Source organism: Acomys minous (genome assembly GCF_964271855.1).
Source record: "Acomys minous genome assembly, chromosome: 7".
Taxonomy (NCBI): Eukaryota; Metazoa; Chordata; class Mammalia; order Rodentia; family Muridae; genus Acomys; species Acomys minous.
The window spans coordinates 119,848,144-119,866,109 of record NC_140488.1 but is presented as its reverse complement, the minus strand read 5'-3'; the positions used below and the strand labels follow the sequence as shown (position 1 = coordinate 119,866,109).

At 42.3% G+C, this 17,966-nt stretch overlaps 1 protein-coding gene across 1 annotated transcript; it reads left to right on the top strand.

The window, feature by feature from the left end:
- Positions 1–15,736: 15,736 nt before the first annotated feature.
- Positions 15,737–16,141, top strand: LOC311602600 (histone H3.2-like; the record flags this gene model as incomplete). The annotated part of the gene is made up of 1 exon (XM_084790890.1): positions 15,737–16,141. The coding sequence occupies exon 1, from the start codon at positions 15,761–15,763 to the stop codon at positions 16,139–16,141; it is 381 nt and encodes a 126-aa protein (XP_084647016.1). The 5' UTR covers positions 15,737–15,760.
- Positions 16,142–17,966: the final 1,825 nt, after the last annotated feature.

The following is a 17,966-nucleotide window of genomic DNA, read 5'->3' as shown; positions in this document are numbered from 1 at the left end:
ACCTATGAAGTCATTACCTGCTTGACACTAGCGAGGCCAGCTACCCAGTATATAAAAGCACAAAACCACCTCGTCTCTCTTGCTCTCTTACACCTTTCTTCTCTCTTTCTCTGTTGCTATGTCTCTCTCTTTTCTCTGGAGAGACCCTCATTCCTCCTCCCCCACGCTCATAAAATAAACATCTCCATATCATATTTGTTGTGTGGCACATACAACACATCGCATATTTCATATTTCACCTTATGTTTCATATATAAAAGTGGTGGTAGTGGTGATGGTAGAGGTGATGGTGGTGGTGGTGGTGGTAGTGGTGGCAGTGGCTCAGTTCTCTGTAAAGATGTGCAATGTTCAGGTTATACAAGATAAGGACAGCACAGAAAAAAATCACCATGTTAAAAGTGAGGAAGCTGAAGGGCTGGAGAAATGGCTCACAGGTTTAGAGCGCTGGCTTTTCTTCCAGAGGTCCTGAGTTCAACTCCCAGGAACTACCTGGTGGCTCACAACCATCTATAATGAGATCTGGTGCCCTCTTCTGACCTGTTAGTGTACATGCAGACACAACACTGTGTACATAATAAAAATTTAAAAAAAAAAAGTGAGGAAGCTGGCTAAGGGCACAGATCCCCAAATTGATTTGAGTAGACTAATGTTATTTGCACTGGTGAATTCGGCTGCCATAAAAATGGGATGATGCTATAAAACACATGGGAAGGCTTAAGATGGAGAGACTTGCTTTGAATATGGGGAGGGGGCCTCACAGTCAATTCCTATCACAAAACAAAGAAAAAGTAATTAGGTCAATATCTGGCATAATCAACTACCATTATTACATGGCCATTAGAAATAAAGTTGATGGGAGGAAGAAGGTTGATGTACGTAGAGTTTCAGTTTGGCAAGAAAAAGTTCTGTTAATCTACTCACAGCAATGGGAATATAGTTAATGGTACCAGACTGTGCATTTTAATGGGTAAAGTTTTTTTTTTTTTTGAGGCAGGGTTTCTCTGTGTAGCTCTGGACTGGCTTTGTAGACCAGGCTCACCTTGAACTGACAGCGATCCACTTGCCCCTGCCTCCTGAGTGCTGGGATTATAGGTGTGCGCCACCAAACCCAGCTAGGGGTGAAGTTTTAAAAAGAGTAAATTGCTTGTTAACAGGAAAATCACTGTTAATGCCCGGCTGGTGCTCTGGAGAGGGTCCAGGGTAGTTTCTCTCTGGTGTTGGATTGCGGATGCCCTTCTTGTTCACTTTATCTCTTGGGTGGCCAGAGCTGATGGCTCAGGCAACCGATCAGGATTGAAAGAAGAAAAAGGAAGGAAAGGGAAAAAGAGGCCAAGGTTTCTTCTCTAGGGACTGGCTGTACTGCGACTGAGGAGAACTTAAACTGACCACCTTTTTTCCTATGGCTGAGGCTGTAAAAGCGGCTTCTGGCTAGAAATTGCATGGGGTCGTAAAAGGAGGCTCTTTGATCTGTAGATAGGCCTCTTTACGGAGATCTCCAATAAGATGGTGTAAACTTAGGCTATATTTATGGTGAAATACCAGGATTCTTGGTGCCATCTGCGGTGGAGGCTTGTCTGAAGCCACAAATCTGCTGGTAGGCTATCCTAAGTGAGGCATCTGGAGGTCCACAAAGGTATTTATTGCAGCCATAAACTAACTTTAACTTTTAAAACTATTTGAGTCAAATCCATAATCAGGGATTAATCCATAATCAGGGATTAATTCATCTGGATAACTAAAAGTACATCTTCAATAAGATCCTCTAGGAAGTCTGCTCAATCAGAGCTGGTCAATACCCAGAAAATAACAATTCACACCGGTGCCAGATGTATTTACTTTTGGTTTTTCGAGACAGGGTTTCTCTGTGTAAGCTTGGCTATCCTGGACTCGCTTTGTAGACCGGGCTGGCCATGAATATAGTCCTGGCTGTCCTGGACTCACTTTGTAGACCAAGCTGGCCTTAGACTCACAGTGATTCACCTGCCTCGGCCTCCCTGGGTGCTGGGATTAAAGGCATGTACCACCATGCCCGGCTCTAATGCTAGATTTCAGAGAGATGCAGCAGTGCACAACTGACAGGGTAGTCACAGGTTGGAAACAATTCTGGGGCACATCACGATACAGACCTTGCAAATATCAGATCACCTCCAGAGATCTCTCATGCCTCCTGGACTTTCCCAAATCAATGGCTCCTGACAGCATGTCAGAGGCTGGAAGCAGTTTCGGGGTACATCGTGATATAAGACCTTGCAAACACCAGATCACCTCCTAGACAGCCCACATGCCTAGTGAGTCCCCTCAACAGGGCGGCTCTTGGCAAATCACCTTGTGCTTATTTGTTTGTTAGAGTAGGAAAGGAAGGCGGGCCTGAGGGAAGGCGCCAGAGGCAGCTGTGCCCAAATAGGGTTAACACCCACTGGCCTGCGCTGCTGAGGGAAAGTTCAAAGGCTGGAAGTTAGAGGGACCCGAGCCTGAGCTCAAGCCTGGTTTCGGGAGGTCCCGACCCTCAGGCTACAAGCTGGGCTTGCTGCTGGAATTCCTGAGCCCAAGGCCAAAATTCACTTTGGAAGTCCTCACCTGTCAGAATGAGTGGAGCTAAAGCAGAAGGCAAGCGTTACTTTGGAGGTCTGGCTACACGGTCTGAAAAGGCTAATTATTAGGCTCTTTCCCTCACGGGCTCTATAGTGTAGTGGTTATCACGTCTGCTTCGCAAGCAGAAGGTTGTTGGTTCGAGCTACAGGATAACTGCTCACTGTAGAGTCCACCCTTTTATAATGACTCTGCCTCTGGCGCCTTCCCTCAACCAAGCCTTCCTTTCCCACTCTCAGGGACTGGACTGACTTGTTCTATTGGAAGGCAGCAAAAAGTCACTGCCAGTGGCTCTTAGCTCTGGATGTGGAGGACCAGAACGCTGCTGCCAGTGCAGAGGACTCTGGCACTTCACAGTGGAGGCTGTGGGGAGGTGTCATGTTAATAGTGGCATCTGTCTTGTCAGGACTGGAAAAGTTCTAAGGCTGCAGTGGTCTTACTCTCCTCACACGTTTCCGGACATTATTCCCTTCCCAGAGTCACCAAGAGGATAAAACTCTGAGGGCAATTCTTCAGAACCATTTGTGTAGGGCGAGATGAGAAATGGTTGTGTACAGTTCAACTCTTCCTGATTATTACAGAGGAAATAGCACCAGGCACAACACATAACGTGCCTGGTGTAAAATGAAAGGGATTGTCCCTATGTTTGTTATGTTAAGAAGAATTCAAATGGTGGCCGTTAGAGCTTTCCACCCCGCGCTCTGAGCCTCCCTCAAGGAAGGGAAGGTTTTCGGACTCCCCATCACCACGAGCTCTCGGGTGGGTTTCTTGCTTTTGATTGTCTTGTTTTACCTTCCTGAGGATTCTCGTTGGATCGTTGTCACCATCTGAGGATTACTCCCCACCCGAGCCTGGACTCGACCTCAGTTTCAGGCGATCCCGACTCTAAGACCGCAAGGTGGGTGGGCTAGGTGCTAGAATTCCTGAGCCCAGGGTCAAAATTCACCTCGGAACTGTGCACCTATCAGAATGAGCAGAGCAGAGCTACAACCGAGGGCAGGTGTTTCTGTGGTGGTGCTGAGGCTGGCTACACTGTTTGAAAAGGCTACTTTTCAGACTCGCTCCTTCAGGGACCCCATAGTGTAGTGGTTATCGCTTCTGCTTCGCAAGCAGAAGGTCCTCGGTTCAAACCGTGGAACACTATTGGGAACCTCCCTTTTGGAACGACCCTAGATACAAAACAAAACGTGAGACTTATTTCTTCTACCTACCTATATTTTTCTAAAGTCTTTCTGTCACTGGCACGAAAGGATAGACAGCTCTTCTTCACCAAGGTTGCAGCTGCTTTACGCGGGCTTAGTCCAAGCCTCAGCTGCTGTCTTCCCCACCTCAGAGAGGCTTCACCATACTTCAACAAGGGCTCTACCCATCATCACTTTTGCTTGAGCCCGGACAAGTTGACCCCCAAAACTTCCCTTGAGAATACATTAGCATAGCCACCCTTGGACGGCAGCTGATGTTTCTAAAGGTTGATTGTGATCCTAGATTTAATGTCTTGTTCAACTCTTTCCATCTTTTTTCAACTCTAAAAATAAAGAATAAGAACAAAAGCATAGTTCTTTTCTTTTCAGTGTAGCTGGAGGATTAGTGGGCTGAAGATTCCTCTCTTTAAGGAAGAATTCAGATAGAGTTTAGAGTAAGTGCCAATCTTTTACATTTATCAATTGAATGTAGTTTTTGACAGTTTCAGACACATATATAATACATCCTGATTACTCTCACTCCCCACTAATTTCAGGCTTTACATATACCCAGTAAGTGTTGATTGATGAGTCAGTGTTGCTCTAGTTAATTTTTGCTTCCATTACTGAAAAACTTAGTTTCAGGGAGGTGAACTTCTTTTGGAGGTTGAAGAGAAATGCTTATTTTAACAAGAAGAAAGAGTGAAAGAATTCTGAGTTTCTGGAGCCATGAGAGAGATGACGTGAGACAATAGTAGCTCCTGCAGAGCAGCTCCAGGGAAGAGAGAATGAGAGAGAAAAGAAAGTCTTGGTGGATCCATGGCAGGAAGAATTGAGCAGGCGGTGAATAGTCGGTTAAGGGAAACCAACAGTTTGTGGACAACCAGCTAGGAACTAGCTGTTGAGGAGAGATTTAGGAAAGGAGGATTTAAGACTGCTACTCCAGACATAAATTGGGGTAAAAAATGAAAGGTCTAATAGCTCAGCTTTTCTGTCTCTCCGTCTTGCTCCTTGGGCCAGCCCCAGTACGTTATTCAAAGTGAAGATCAAGTTTATCCATTACACATTACATCATGATTTTTGCATTTTCTACAATCAATAGGGCATTGAAAGATCAACAAAGCAAGCGAGAAGCTTAACAAAGAAATAAGAATACATCTCTATAAACTACAATAATGCATTCAGCAAAAATCAGTCAATTTCCAAGCAGTGGTCAGCATGACCTGATTATTATTTCTTAACCAATACTTCGGAAAGTTTAATCATGAAATTCCCCAGCCTAAACCCACTGTGTTTACATGATTGTTATAGAAGCATAGCTTGAGATAAATATTCTTTAATAAAGGTAAAACTTGACCTACTCCCAGCCCCAAACCAAGAAGTTTGCTATCCTAGCTTAGGCTGACTGACAAGGGGTCTTCTATTATAAAATATCTGTAAAGAATGATGTTCCAAGCCCACCTTCTTTTGCTCTGAAAGCAAATTCTAATAAAATGTTTCTACAGCGATCAGTACCTGGCCAGGTACTGTTATATCAAGGTCCTAACTTTCCTGCCAAACAGTTTATGCTTGGGCGCTCACAGTCAGAGCACAGACCCTTATTACTGCGTCCAGCCTTTGGCCAGATGCCTTCTTTCAACATTCTCCGTGGGAGAAGGTTTTCCCAGTGTGAATTTCATTAGGGCTGAGAAACAGAAAGGCAGTTTTAGAAGAAAAAGTAGATTTCAAAGTAGTTTTTAGGCAAGCTTACACCTGGAGCATTCATAATATTGAAGGGCAGCGGTGATCAGCTGGAGATCTTTGGAACTTTGTCAAGCAAAGCCTCAACAGCTGTTCTGGATGTTTATAGATCATGCTGGACAGCCGGACGTCCCTGGAACTTTGTCAAGCAAAGCCTCTACGACTTGTCCTTATGTCTCCAACAGATAGCAGAGAACTAAACGGGCAAAGAGAAGTTTTCGGTTTTTTTCCCCTTGGCTTCCCCGGCTGGCTGGTAGGCCAGCCCCACCTTTGCTCATAAAATATATAAATCTACATAGTTTTCTAACAAACAAATAAGCACAAGGTGCTTTTCCTGTTAACAAGCAATTTACTCTTTTTAAAACTTCACCCCTAGCTGGGTTTGGTGGCACACACCTATAATCCCAGCACTCGGGAGGCAGGGGCAAGTGGATCGCTGTCAGTTCAAGGTGAGCCTGGTCTACAAAGCCAGTCCAGGGCACCCAAAGCTACACAGAGAAACCCTGCCTCAAAAAAAAAAACTTTACCCATTAAAATGCACAGTCTGGTACCGTTAACTATATTCCCATTGCTGTGAGTAGATTAACAGAACTTTTTCTTGCCAAACTGAAACTCTACGTACATCAACCTTCTTCCTCCCATCAACTTTATTTCTAATGGTAGTTGATTATGCCAGATATTGACGTAATTACTTTTTCTTTGTTTTGTGATAGGAATTGACTGTGAGGCCCCCTCCCCATATTCAAAGCAAGTCTCTCCATCTTAAGCCTTCCCATGTGTTTTATAGCATCATCCCATTTTTATGGCAGCCGAATTCTGGGAAGGAGCCATTATTATCATCATTTTATAGACAGAGAAATTGCCTTGTGTTCACACCAGTGCAAATAACATTTGTCTTCTCAAATCAATTTGGGGATCTGTGCCCTTAGCCAACTTATTAGCTTTTTTTTTTTCATTTTTATTATGTATACAATGTTGTGTCTGCATATTCGCTAACAGGCCAGAGGAGGTCGCCAGAACTCATTGTAGATGGTTGGCCTGGAAATTGAACTCAGGACCTCTGAAAGAAGAGCCAGCGTTTTTAACCTGTGAGCCATTTCTCCAGCCCTTCAGCTTCCTCACTTTTAACATGGTGATTTTTTTCTGTGCTGTCTTTATCTTGTATAACCTGAACATTGCACATCTTTACAGAGAACTGAGCCACTGCCACCACTACCACCACCACCACCACCATCACCTCTACCATCACCACTACCACCACTTTTATATATGAAACATAAGGTGAAATATGAAATATGTGATGTGTTGTATGTGCCACACATCAAATATGATATGGAGATGTTTATTTTATGAGCGTGGGGGAGGAGGAATGAGGGTCTCTCCAGAGAAAAGAGAGAGACATAGCAACAGAGAAAGAGAGAAGAAAGGTGTAAGAGAGCAAGAGAGACGAGGTGGTTTTGTGCTTTTATATACTGGGTAGCTGGCCTCGCTAGTGTCAAGCAGGTAATGACTTCATAGGTTGCCAAGAAGATTAAGGCCAATATGCTAACCACCCACCACCACCACCACCACCACCACCACATGACCACCACCACCACCAGAAGCAGCAGCAGCAGCAGCAACAACAACACCTTCATCTCCTCTTCCTCTGCCAAATTTTGTCTTTTCCTGGATGCTCAGTTGTCAAGATGACAGCAGGCTCTTCTGGGAGAGGACACTCTAGAACATTTCCTTACAAATAGAGGCTATGTTTACTCAGCCTGAACTGTTCATGGTCACTGTCCAGAAAATGTTGTTAGAGAAAGAATTAGGGACCATGGTCTTTCGACTCTAGTTTCTATTTCCTTCCATTACTCAACATACATCTAAAGATGGAATAACACCAGTATCTTCTTTGCTAAACCAACCTATGTCAACACTATCTTCTGAGACTTCTTTCTGAGGGAGGGGACTGTGTGGGCTAATTTGACAGGGACCGAATGAAAGACCTAAGAACTAAATGGAATAAGAAGCTTAGTGAGGCCAGTAGCTCAAGTTAATCCCCTGATCCTAGGCCGGCTCTCCACTTCAGTTAGGTGGTGCTGTGGCCAAGGACAAGGAGAAAATGCCATGTAAGATCAAAGGCTTCTTATTATTACTTCTCTATGGCTATGAAGGTATGTGCTGTTCTGCCATTGGTGTTTATTGTATATTTTAAAATGTGATTTAATAAAGAGAATAGTTTAAAAATATGTCTCACACATAAAAAAATAAAGAGAATAGTTGATAAATTGAGATACAACCTGAATAATAAAAACTGTTGGATAACAGCATATTAATTAGTTAATATATTATTAATTTAAAAAGACATTTTGTGTGGCTGTTTGTCACTATCTTGCTAATGGCTTCCTGATTTTATGAGGAGCCTTCTAACGTTCAGATGATGTTTAAAATGCAACAGAGATAATGAAGGGACTCAACATATGTATACAACAACTGTAAATTGCAACAGTTAATGAGAAATCATGTTTCCTGGGGATCTTAGGAGGCAAAGTTCTATAGGCCAGGCTGGTTTCAAACTCACTGAGCACTACCTGCTTCTGCCTCCCTGAGTGCAGAAATTTAAGGTATATGCCCTCAGCCCCAGCTCATTTTCCTACTTTATTTATTTATTTATTTGTTCATTTATTTATTTATTGGTTTGGTTTTTTGAGACAGGGTTTCTCTGTGTATCCTTGTCTGTCCTGGACTTGATTTGTAGACTAGGTTGGCCTTGAACTCACAGTCACCACCTGCCTCTGCCTCCTGAGTGCTGGGATTAAAGGCGTGCACCACCTCACCCAGCTCTATTTTCCTTCTTTTGACCATATGTTTGCTTCTACATTTACAACATAGCCATTTCCTTCTCTTAGGTAGTCTGAATTTCATAAGATGATAATGAAAGAGCAGGCAGTTTTGCAATCATCTGCCAGACATCCTTCTATATACTAACATGTAAATTAGTTCCACTTACTCTGCTACATGACCACTTCTGACACACGTTACAAGATTACTGTAAGTCATAGCACATGAGTCAAGTTGGGCTATGTTGCTGTAGTTTTAGACAAGGCCTCACTGTAGCTTTGGTTGGTCACACACACACAGTACCCATTCATATGGACACACAGCTAAAGATATTAAATCTATTTTAAAAAATCTTGCCTATTATGAACAAAGACACAAGGGCTCAATCTGTAATAAAATGCATCATACAGTTTAGAAGTTACAGTTTTGTGGTACAGTGCTTTAGTGCACACAATGTTTTTCTGAGAATGTCAGTTCAATTTCCTACACCCATATCAGCCAGTTTACAACCACATGTCCAGTTCCTGTCCACACACAGATACATACAAATAATTAAAAGTAAACCAAAAAGTAAATAAGAATTATGATCCTGTATGTTGTCTATGCATCAGAATAACAGGTGTGCATATTACCAACCACACTCCAAGCCCAGGAACTGAAATGTACAAAGGTCAACCTAGGCCTGTTGTGACTTCACTAGCAAGAACAGCTTCTTTAAAGAAAGTGCTCATTTGGGAATCCCACTAAATCAATTCTCTGAAGTTCTCTGTTCACAATTACATGGAAGCACAGGGGTAGTATGTTTTATAGCCCTTTGGGGCCTCAGAATCTCTGCAACATAGAGCATTTATTTTAAACTGTACACAAATTCTTCCTTAAAGAGAGGACTATTCATTCCAGTAACCCTCCAGCTACACTGAAAGGAAAAGAACTATGCTTTTGTTCTTAGTCTTTATTTTTAGAGTTCAAAAAGGATTTAAAAAGTTGAACAAGATATTAAATCTATCATCACAATCAACCTTAAAAACTTCAGCTACAAAGTGTGGCCATGTTGATATGTTTTCCTGGGAAGTTCTGGGGGTCAGCTTGTCCTGACTCAGGAGAGAGGGCTGATGGGTGGAGCTCCTGCTGAAGCCTCTCTGAGGTGAGGTGGGGAAGACAGCAACCCAGGCAGCTTTGTACTTGGTGAAGGAGAGACTCCATTGGTCTCCTTGTAGAGTTATTGACCCTTCCAGGTCCTTGTATCCCCCAACTCTTCCAAAGGATTCTCTGCCCTACACCCTGAAGTTTAGCTGTGAGTCTCAGCATCTGTTTCAATCTCATCTTGGGTGGAGTCTTTCAGAGGACCTCTATGGTAAGCTCCCATCCTGTCCTGTTCCTTCTCCTTTACCTGTTTCCAGTGTGTATTCTATTTGTCTTACTGAATGAGAATTAAGCATTGTCCCCAGGGCCTTCCTTGCTATTTAGTTTCTTTAGCTCTGTGTACTGTAGTGTGGTCATCCTGTATTATGGGGTTAATAGCCACTTATAAGCGAATATATACCATGCATGTCTTTCTGGGTCTGGGTTACCTCACTCAGGATGATCTTTCCTAGTTCCATCTATTTTCCTACAAATTTCAAGATTTCCTGCTTTTTAATAGCTGAGTAGAATTCCATTGTGTAAATGTACCACAGTTTCTTTATCCATTCTTCGGTTGAGGGACATCTAGGTGGTTTCCCTGTTGTCTGATTATTACAAATAAAGCTGCTATGTACATAGTTGAGCAAATGTCCTTGCTGTATATAGTGGAACATCTGTCGGGTATATGCCCAAGAGTGGTATAGCTGGGTCTTGAGGTGGATACATTCCTAATTTTCTGAGAAAGCACCAGATTGGTTTTCAAAGTGGTGGTACAAACTTGCACTCCCACCAGGAATAGAGGAAGAAAACTTAAGAGAACGATGCCCCATTTCACTTAAGGGGGGGTTGGGTAGGTTTTTTGGTTGCTTTCTTGGGCTATAGATGTTTATTCTAATTGGGATTTGGTTATATGTTATTATTGATCTTATTCAGAGAGAAAAAAAGGTTGGGCTCAGAGATGTCTCTCTTTTCCTTTATCTTTCTTTCTTTGGTTTAGAGATAGGGGTTTAAAAGAAAGAAGGGGCAATATAGAAATATATAGGGATGCTAGGACAAAAAGTAGATTATTGAGCTGACTCCTCAACTTAATGCCTTAATTGTTACTCACAAGGTTATTTTTAATTCACTGTTATAGAAATTTGTATATTGATGCAAAATAAGTTTAATTTGATACACTGGTATAGAATTTAAATTTAAGATTATTCTTCACATACATCATGTATATTTCTATTCTAATATGAAGTATCGTACCCATACTACACAACTATAACACAAGATTTACTTCTAATACCTTGAAAGTGCTGTTGCAGGCTGCTTAGGATAAATTAAATAATACAAGTTAATTGTTAGTTGATCAAATCATGGTTACATCAATTACTAGTCTATTCTTATCAGAAGAATATATATCCTAGATTTAACAGATACATATGATTCTATAGAAATATAAGGTAAAATAGTTAGATAAGGTCTTCAGAAACCTCAGAGACATACCGAATATGTCATTTAAAGATGCCTTTATTATTATTATTATTTTCAAGACAGGGTTTCTCTGTGTAGCCTTGGCTGTCCTAGACTAACTTTGTGACCAGGCTGGCTTCAATCTCACAGCAATCCACCTGCCTCTGTCTCCTACGTGTTGGGATTAAAGGCAAGAGCCACCATGCTCAGCAAGATGTCTTTATCATTTTAAAGATTCTTTGACAATAAGACAGGTTAACTCCTGGCAACTCTCAGCCTACTTTAAAGAAGATGATGAGCATCAAAGAACTTCCCTAGGGAGATGGCGTCAAATGTGGCAAACCAGCTACTGGGCAAAATTTTCCTCCTTTCTGCCATAGACAGAATTCTGCCTAAAAATGGGTAAGTTTGTATGCAAGCAGAGTTGACAGCCAAACTCTGCCAAGGCAGGGTAAACAAGTCCTCAATAGTTCCTGACTCACAAATATGTCTGTCAGATATATTGGGCCAGAAGGCTAAAGTTGATGCTCCAATATTATAGAGAATTTTGATTGACTTTTCAGGCAGCAAACTGTCTCTGTCATTTTCTCATTTTAGAAGCTGCTAACCTGCACTTCCCATCTACTCAGATAATTACTTTTATTTCTTCTCAAGTCTCTGATGGGGCTGAAAATCAGATAGTTTAGTTTAGTTTTACAATTAAGCTCAGTTGTTTAAGGGTTAAGATATTTTTAGGTCTAGATAAGTGTATTAAGTTGGTAGAGATGAGATATGATAGATATTGATTAACATTCAGAAATTTTGATGCACCAATATAGGAAAGATGCTTTCTTCAACATTGCCAAAACAAATAGCCAAAGAACTACGAATGTAACATTTATATAATTCCTGATTGTTTCATGGTTCTTCTTGCTGTATGTGGCTTATTGTATATATGTGTAATAATATAAATGTATATGTAAAAAAAGAAAAAGAAAAAAGAACTTGTCCATTTCATTTAGATTTTCAAATCTTGTGGCATATAGGCTTTTGAAATAAGACCTAATGATTCTTTGGATTTCCCTCATTATTTCTCCCTTTTCATTGCTGAAAGGGGGTGGCCTCATATTCACTATGTAGCCAAGAGAAGCCTTCAACTTCTGATACCCTTCCTCAGCCTCATGAATCCTGTGACTACAGGTAAGAGTCATGGCACTTTGCTATCTCTTCTGTTATTTTTCATAATTTTTTATTGTACAGTGTTCAAATATACTTCCACCAATCTGAGTCTAGTTTTCCAGTGGTCAGTATGTGGATATTCCTGAACCCTTACATCACCAAAAGTCTCCGGGCCAAAAATAGCACAGAGCCAGATGGTTTTAGAGCAGAATTCTACCAGACTTTCAAAGAAGAGCTAATACCAATACTTTGCAAATTATTTCACAAAATAGAAACAGAAGGGATATTGCCAAACGCATTTTATGAGGTCAAGGTCTTCCTGATACCTAAACCACTCATCTACTGAAGAAAGAAAGAAAATTTCAGACCACTCACCCTTATGAATAGTGGTGCAAAAATACTCAATAAAATACTCGAAAACTGAAAATGAGAACACATCAAATACATCATCCACAATGATCAAGTAGGCTTCATCCCAAGGAGGCATTGATAGTTCATGAGATGTAGAAAAAGCCTTTGACAAAATCTGTTGCAGGATATTTGATCCCATTGTGATCCCTGAGATTGTGAACTGTAAATCCCCATCTCTTGTGGTTGAGCCCTAATACATGCCAAGAGCTGTCTGTACACAGTATTTAATAAAGTTATCCCTAGGTCAAGAGGTGGAGCAAACAAACAAACAAATAAACAAGCAGGTGACAGGGATTAAAGAATAGGAGGGGCAGCCACGTGTGATGCCTGTAATGCCAGCACTCAGGAGGCAGAGGTAGGCAGATCACTGTGAGTTCGAGGCCAGCCTAGTCTACAAAATGAATCCGGAACAGCCAAGGCTACACAGAGAAACACTATCTCAACAAAACAAAACAAAACAAAACAAAACAAAACAAAACGGTGGGACTTTGAGTAGAAGGGTAATTAAGACAGCATGCAGAGAAGTAGAAGGAGCTTCTTAGCTCTGTAACTCTTCAGTTCCTTGACCTTTGAGCTAGCAAGCCTTTGGCCTTGGGTTTTTTGGCCTTTTCTTCCTGGGCTGTCAGCTGAGCTAGCGAGCATTTTGGTCTCCTCTATCTGGACCTAAGCTGAATAGGAAGTTCAGCTGGGTACTTTGGGATTTTCTTTTAAAACAATAAAAAAACAACACCCCTTAATGAAAAGACTCTTGGAGAGATCAGGGATACGATGCTCATGCCTAAACATAATAAAGGCTATATACAGCAAGCCAATAGCCAACATCAATTTTTTTTCAAGACAGGGTTTCTCTATGTTATCTTGGCCGTCCTGGACTCGATTTGTAGACCAGGATGGCCTTGAAATCACAGCGATCTGCCTGCCTCTGCCTCCCCAGTGCTGAGATTAAAGGCATGTCCCACCATGCCCGGCTGCCAACATCAAATTAAATGAAGAGAAATCAAAGCCGTTCCACTAAAATCAGGGACAAGACAAGGCTGTCCACTCTCACCATGTCTCTTCAGTATAGTGCTTGAAGTTCAGATAGAACAATAAAACAACTAAAGGAGATCAAGGGGATACAAATTAGAAAGAAAGAAGCCAAAGTATTACTTTTTGCAGATGGTATGATAGTATATACAAATGACCCCAAAAATTCTACCAGAGAACTCATACAGCTGATAAACACCTTCGGCAAGCTGGATGGATGGAAAATTATTTTTTTTAAAAATCAGTAACCCTCCTGTATACAAATGACAAACAGGATGAGAAAGAAATTAGGGAAACAACACCCTTCACAATAGCCACAAATAATATAAAGTATCTTGTTGTGACTCTAGCCAAGGGAAAGACCTGTATAACAAGAACTTCAAGTATTTGAAGAAAGAAATTGAAAAAGATATCAGAAGATGGAAAGATCTGCCATGCTCATGGATTGGCAGTACTAACATAGTAAAAATGGCCATCTTACCAAAAGCAATCTACAAATTCAATGCAATTCCCATCAAAACTCCAACACAATTCTTTACAGACCTTGAAAGACCAATTCTCAACTTCATATGGAAAAACAAAAAAACCAGGAGACACAACTCCCTCCACAAAGTTGTCTTTAATATTATGCCGAGATTACTCAGATCACAAGACCCACCCAAAAAGACCACGAGGACTCGATACCGATGCAATATAAACCGGGTCCTGTATTACAGGCTCAGAGCTTTGGATCATATTCCTTCCTGACAGAGCAGGATAGGAGAATGATACCAGAGCTTCAAGGGTAATGAGTTTATAAGTAAAAACTGTTATTAAGGGTTGGGGTCACAGGGAAGTAAGAAAAAAAAAACGTAAGGGGGAGGTCATGAGTCTCAGGAATGTTGACCTTTAGGCAGGTTGGGCCCAGGAGGCTGAATCTCCAGGGAAGATATTTTATCTCAGAGGATCATTGGGTGTTAATTGTATCTAATTGTTCCGGTGGCAGGTCAAGTTTATGGCAGTGTGTGAGGTCTTTCCAGGAATGCAGGAGGTAGTGAAAACACCTGGAGGACAACTTCACACAGAGCATGGAATTAATTGTAGAATACGCATTACAGATAGGATATGGCGTTAATTTTGCCCCTACATTCTGACCTTCACACAGGTGTTGTATGCTTATGCTCACACATACAAACATCACACACACACACACACACACACACACACACACACACACTGTGGATGGACAGTCCTTTAATCCTAGCACTCCAGGGACAGGCAGATCTGAGTTCAAGTCTATTTTGGTCTACAGAGCAAGTTCCAGGATTATACAGGTCAAGGGCTGTACAGAGAAACCCTCTCTTAAAAAACCACACACACACACACAAACAAAAGCCAACAACCAGAAAACAAGAACAAAACTGTTGGATCAGAGCCCCTAGTGGTGTTTTCTCTCAGCCTCTGCTCCAAGCTCTGGTTAAGCTGACTTGGCAAAGGCTTGCTCTGAGATCTGGTCACACAGAGGGCTGAGAGGTGATGGGGGTGAATGTGGGTGCCTGTGCGTTCTCAGGCAGAGGGCAGAGAGGAGCCAGGTTCCCACCCTCCTCTGCAGGAGTCTCTGTGTCAGTCAGAGTGGGGTCTTTGTCTCTTCCAGTCGGGAAGGGTGCCCCGGACTTAAAAGAGTACTAGGTAGCCCAGTGTGCTTGGCCAAAAATAAGACAGAGGAGAAACAAAGAACTAGCTTTTAATTCACATACTAAGTTCCATGTGTTCCATCTAAAAACAAGAATCCGACCTAAACTAAAGATAAAAGGGATCAAAAGGGGACATGGACAAGGAGCCAAGAACAAAAGAAAAAGACTAGAGAGTGCCCCACACTTGGGGACCCCAGGATTTTAAAGCCCTGGGATGTACATTGCAGGAGGCATGCCCAGGATATATCCCAGGGCCTGCTTCCTTAATGGATCCTTTTGATAATTCAGGGCAGCTTGGAAGCGTTTTTTTCTGAATGGAGCCAGGTTGATGACACCTTTTCACAGAATGGTCTTTGTAATCTGAAGCCAGCAGGAGGGAGACAGACTCTTTTTCCTTTTTCTGAGCTCAGGAAACTGGCTTTTCAAGGAAGTGCCTCTGGACCTCAGGCCAGAAAAGGGCCACACAAAACCAAAACAGACTAGCCTGGACTACAAAGCAAGTTTGAAGCAGCCTAAGTTACCCAGTAAAATTTGTCTTTAAAAAACAGAGTCCCGCTTCCTCCCTTGCTCTAGTTCACTATGGCTCGCACCAAGCCAACCGCCCGCAAGTCCACTGGTGGCAAGGCCCCATGCAAGCAGCAGGCCACCAAGGCTGCCCGCAAGAGCACGCTGGCCACCAGCAGCGTGAAGAAGCCCCACCGCTACCAGCCTGGCACCATGGCGCTGTGTGAGATCTGGCGCTACCAGAAGCCCACCGAGCTGCTGATCTGCAAGCTGCCATTCCAGCGCCTGGTGCATAAGATCGCGCAGGACTTCAAGACCAACCTACACTACCAGAGCTCGGCGGTCATGGGTCTGTTTGAGGACACCAACCTGTGCTGGCACCACACCAAGCGCATGACCCTCATCATGCCCAAGGACATGCAGCTGGCCCGCCGCATCTGCGGGGAGACAGCTTAAGCCCAATTTTCTACATGGGCACATAACCTAAAAGGCTCTTTTAAGAGCCAACTCAAAAAAACAAAAACCAAACAGCAGCCAGGCACTGGTGGCTCATGCTTTTAATCCCACCACTCAGGAGGCTGAGGTAGGTGGATCACTGTGAGTTCAAGGCCAGCCTTGGGTAGAGACAGGAAGATCTCTGAAGTTTCTGGTCAGCTAGTCTAGCCAAATCAGTGAGCCTCCAGGTCACTGAGGCACCTTGTCTTAAAAAACATATGGTGGAGCATGATTAGGTAAAGACATCTGACATCCACCTCTGGCCTCCACACTAACTTACACACACACACACACACACACACACACACACACACACACACACACAAAGTTAAACAGAAAGACTTAGAGTCAAGAGTGAATCCTGCCCATTCCACCTCAATCTGAAGTGTCATCAGTTTAAAGGGCATATTCCTCTACTGCTCCATAATTTACATACTAACTATATGAGCATAAACTTAATCTTCCTTTGCTCAAATGAAATCAAACCCTGTCTATTTTATGACTTCAAGGATATCTTTCCATAATAGTAGGTCATATATTTTCCTTATTAACAACTGTGTAGTTTTTCACTGAGTGGACATGTTATCATTAATCCCCTTTGCTACAAATGGACACTTTAAGTATTAAAATTTTTATTATTACACTCCTTCAGGGAACCATAATCCAACAGAAGATGAGAATAGAGATCCACAGCCAGATATCTCATACACACACACACACACACACACACACACACACACACACACACACGTGCACCATGTGCGAGCACACGGGGGAACGGGGGAGAGTCCGAGATCTTGGAAGACACAACTCTAAATGAGATGTCTCCATAAAATCCCCCCACCCCCTCCAAGCTCAGGGAACCCCAAGCCAGAGGTGGAAAGAATGTAAGAGCCAGAGAGGATGGAGGACACCAGGAGAACAAGGCCCTCTGAATCAACTGAGCTAAGTTCATATGAACAGAGACTGAAGCAGCAAGCATAGAGTCTACACGGGTCAGCACCTGGCCCTCTCTCTGTATATTATCACTTTCAGCTTTGTATTTTTACGGTATTCCTAAGTGTGTGAATGAGTGCGTCTCTATCCTTTTTATTTTAAACATTTTATTTATGTATTATTTATACAATATTCTGTCTGTAGGCCAGAAGAGGGCACCATATCTCATTATAGATGGTTGCGAGCAACCATGTGGTTGCTGGGAATTGAACTCAGGACCTTTGGAAGAACAACCAGTGTTCTTAACCTCTGAGCCATCTCTCCAGCCCCTGGGTCTCTATTCTTACGCCTCCTCTTGGGACACTTTTCCTTCTGTTCCTTTGCCTTGTCCAACTTTGATGTGATATTTTTTATATTACATCTTAGTTACATTTTGTTATCTCTTGGAAGCTTGTTGTTTTCTGTTTCTTTCTTTCTTATTTTTTTTTAGGTTTTCAAGACAGAGTGTCTCTGTGTTATCTTGGCTGTCCTGAAGTCGCTATGTAGATCAGGCTGGCCTTGAACTCACACCCGGTAGGAAGCCTGTTATTTTCTAATGAGAGACACAAAGAGAGTGGATCTAGGTGGGAGAAGTGGGGAGGAACTAGGAGAAGAGGGAGAGAAAAACGTAATCAGGATATATTGAGAAAAGCGTCTATTTTTAACAAAAGGGAGTATTTTTCTCTTAAAAAATAAACACAAAAGAGAAAGAAGCCATTTTTCTTTAATGTGTTATTTAATTGTATGTAAGTTTCTGAGTGTGGGTGTGTACCTACCTGAGTGTATGTGCTCAAACTTCAGATGGGTGCCT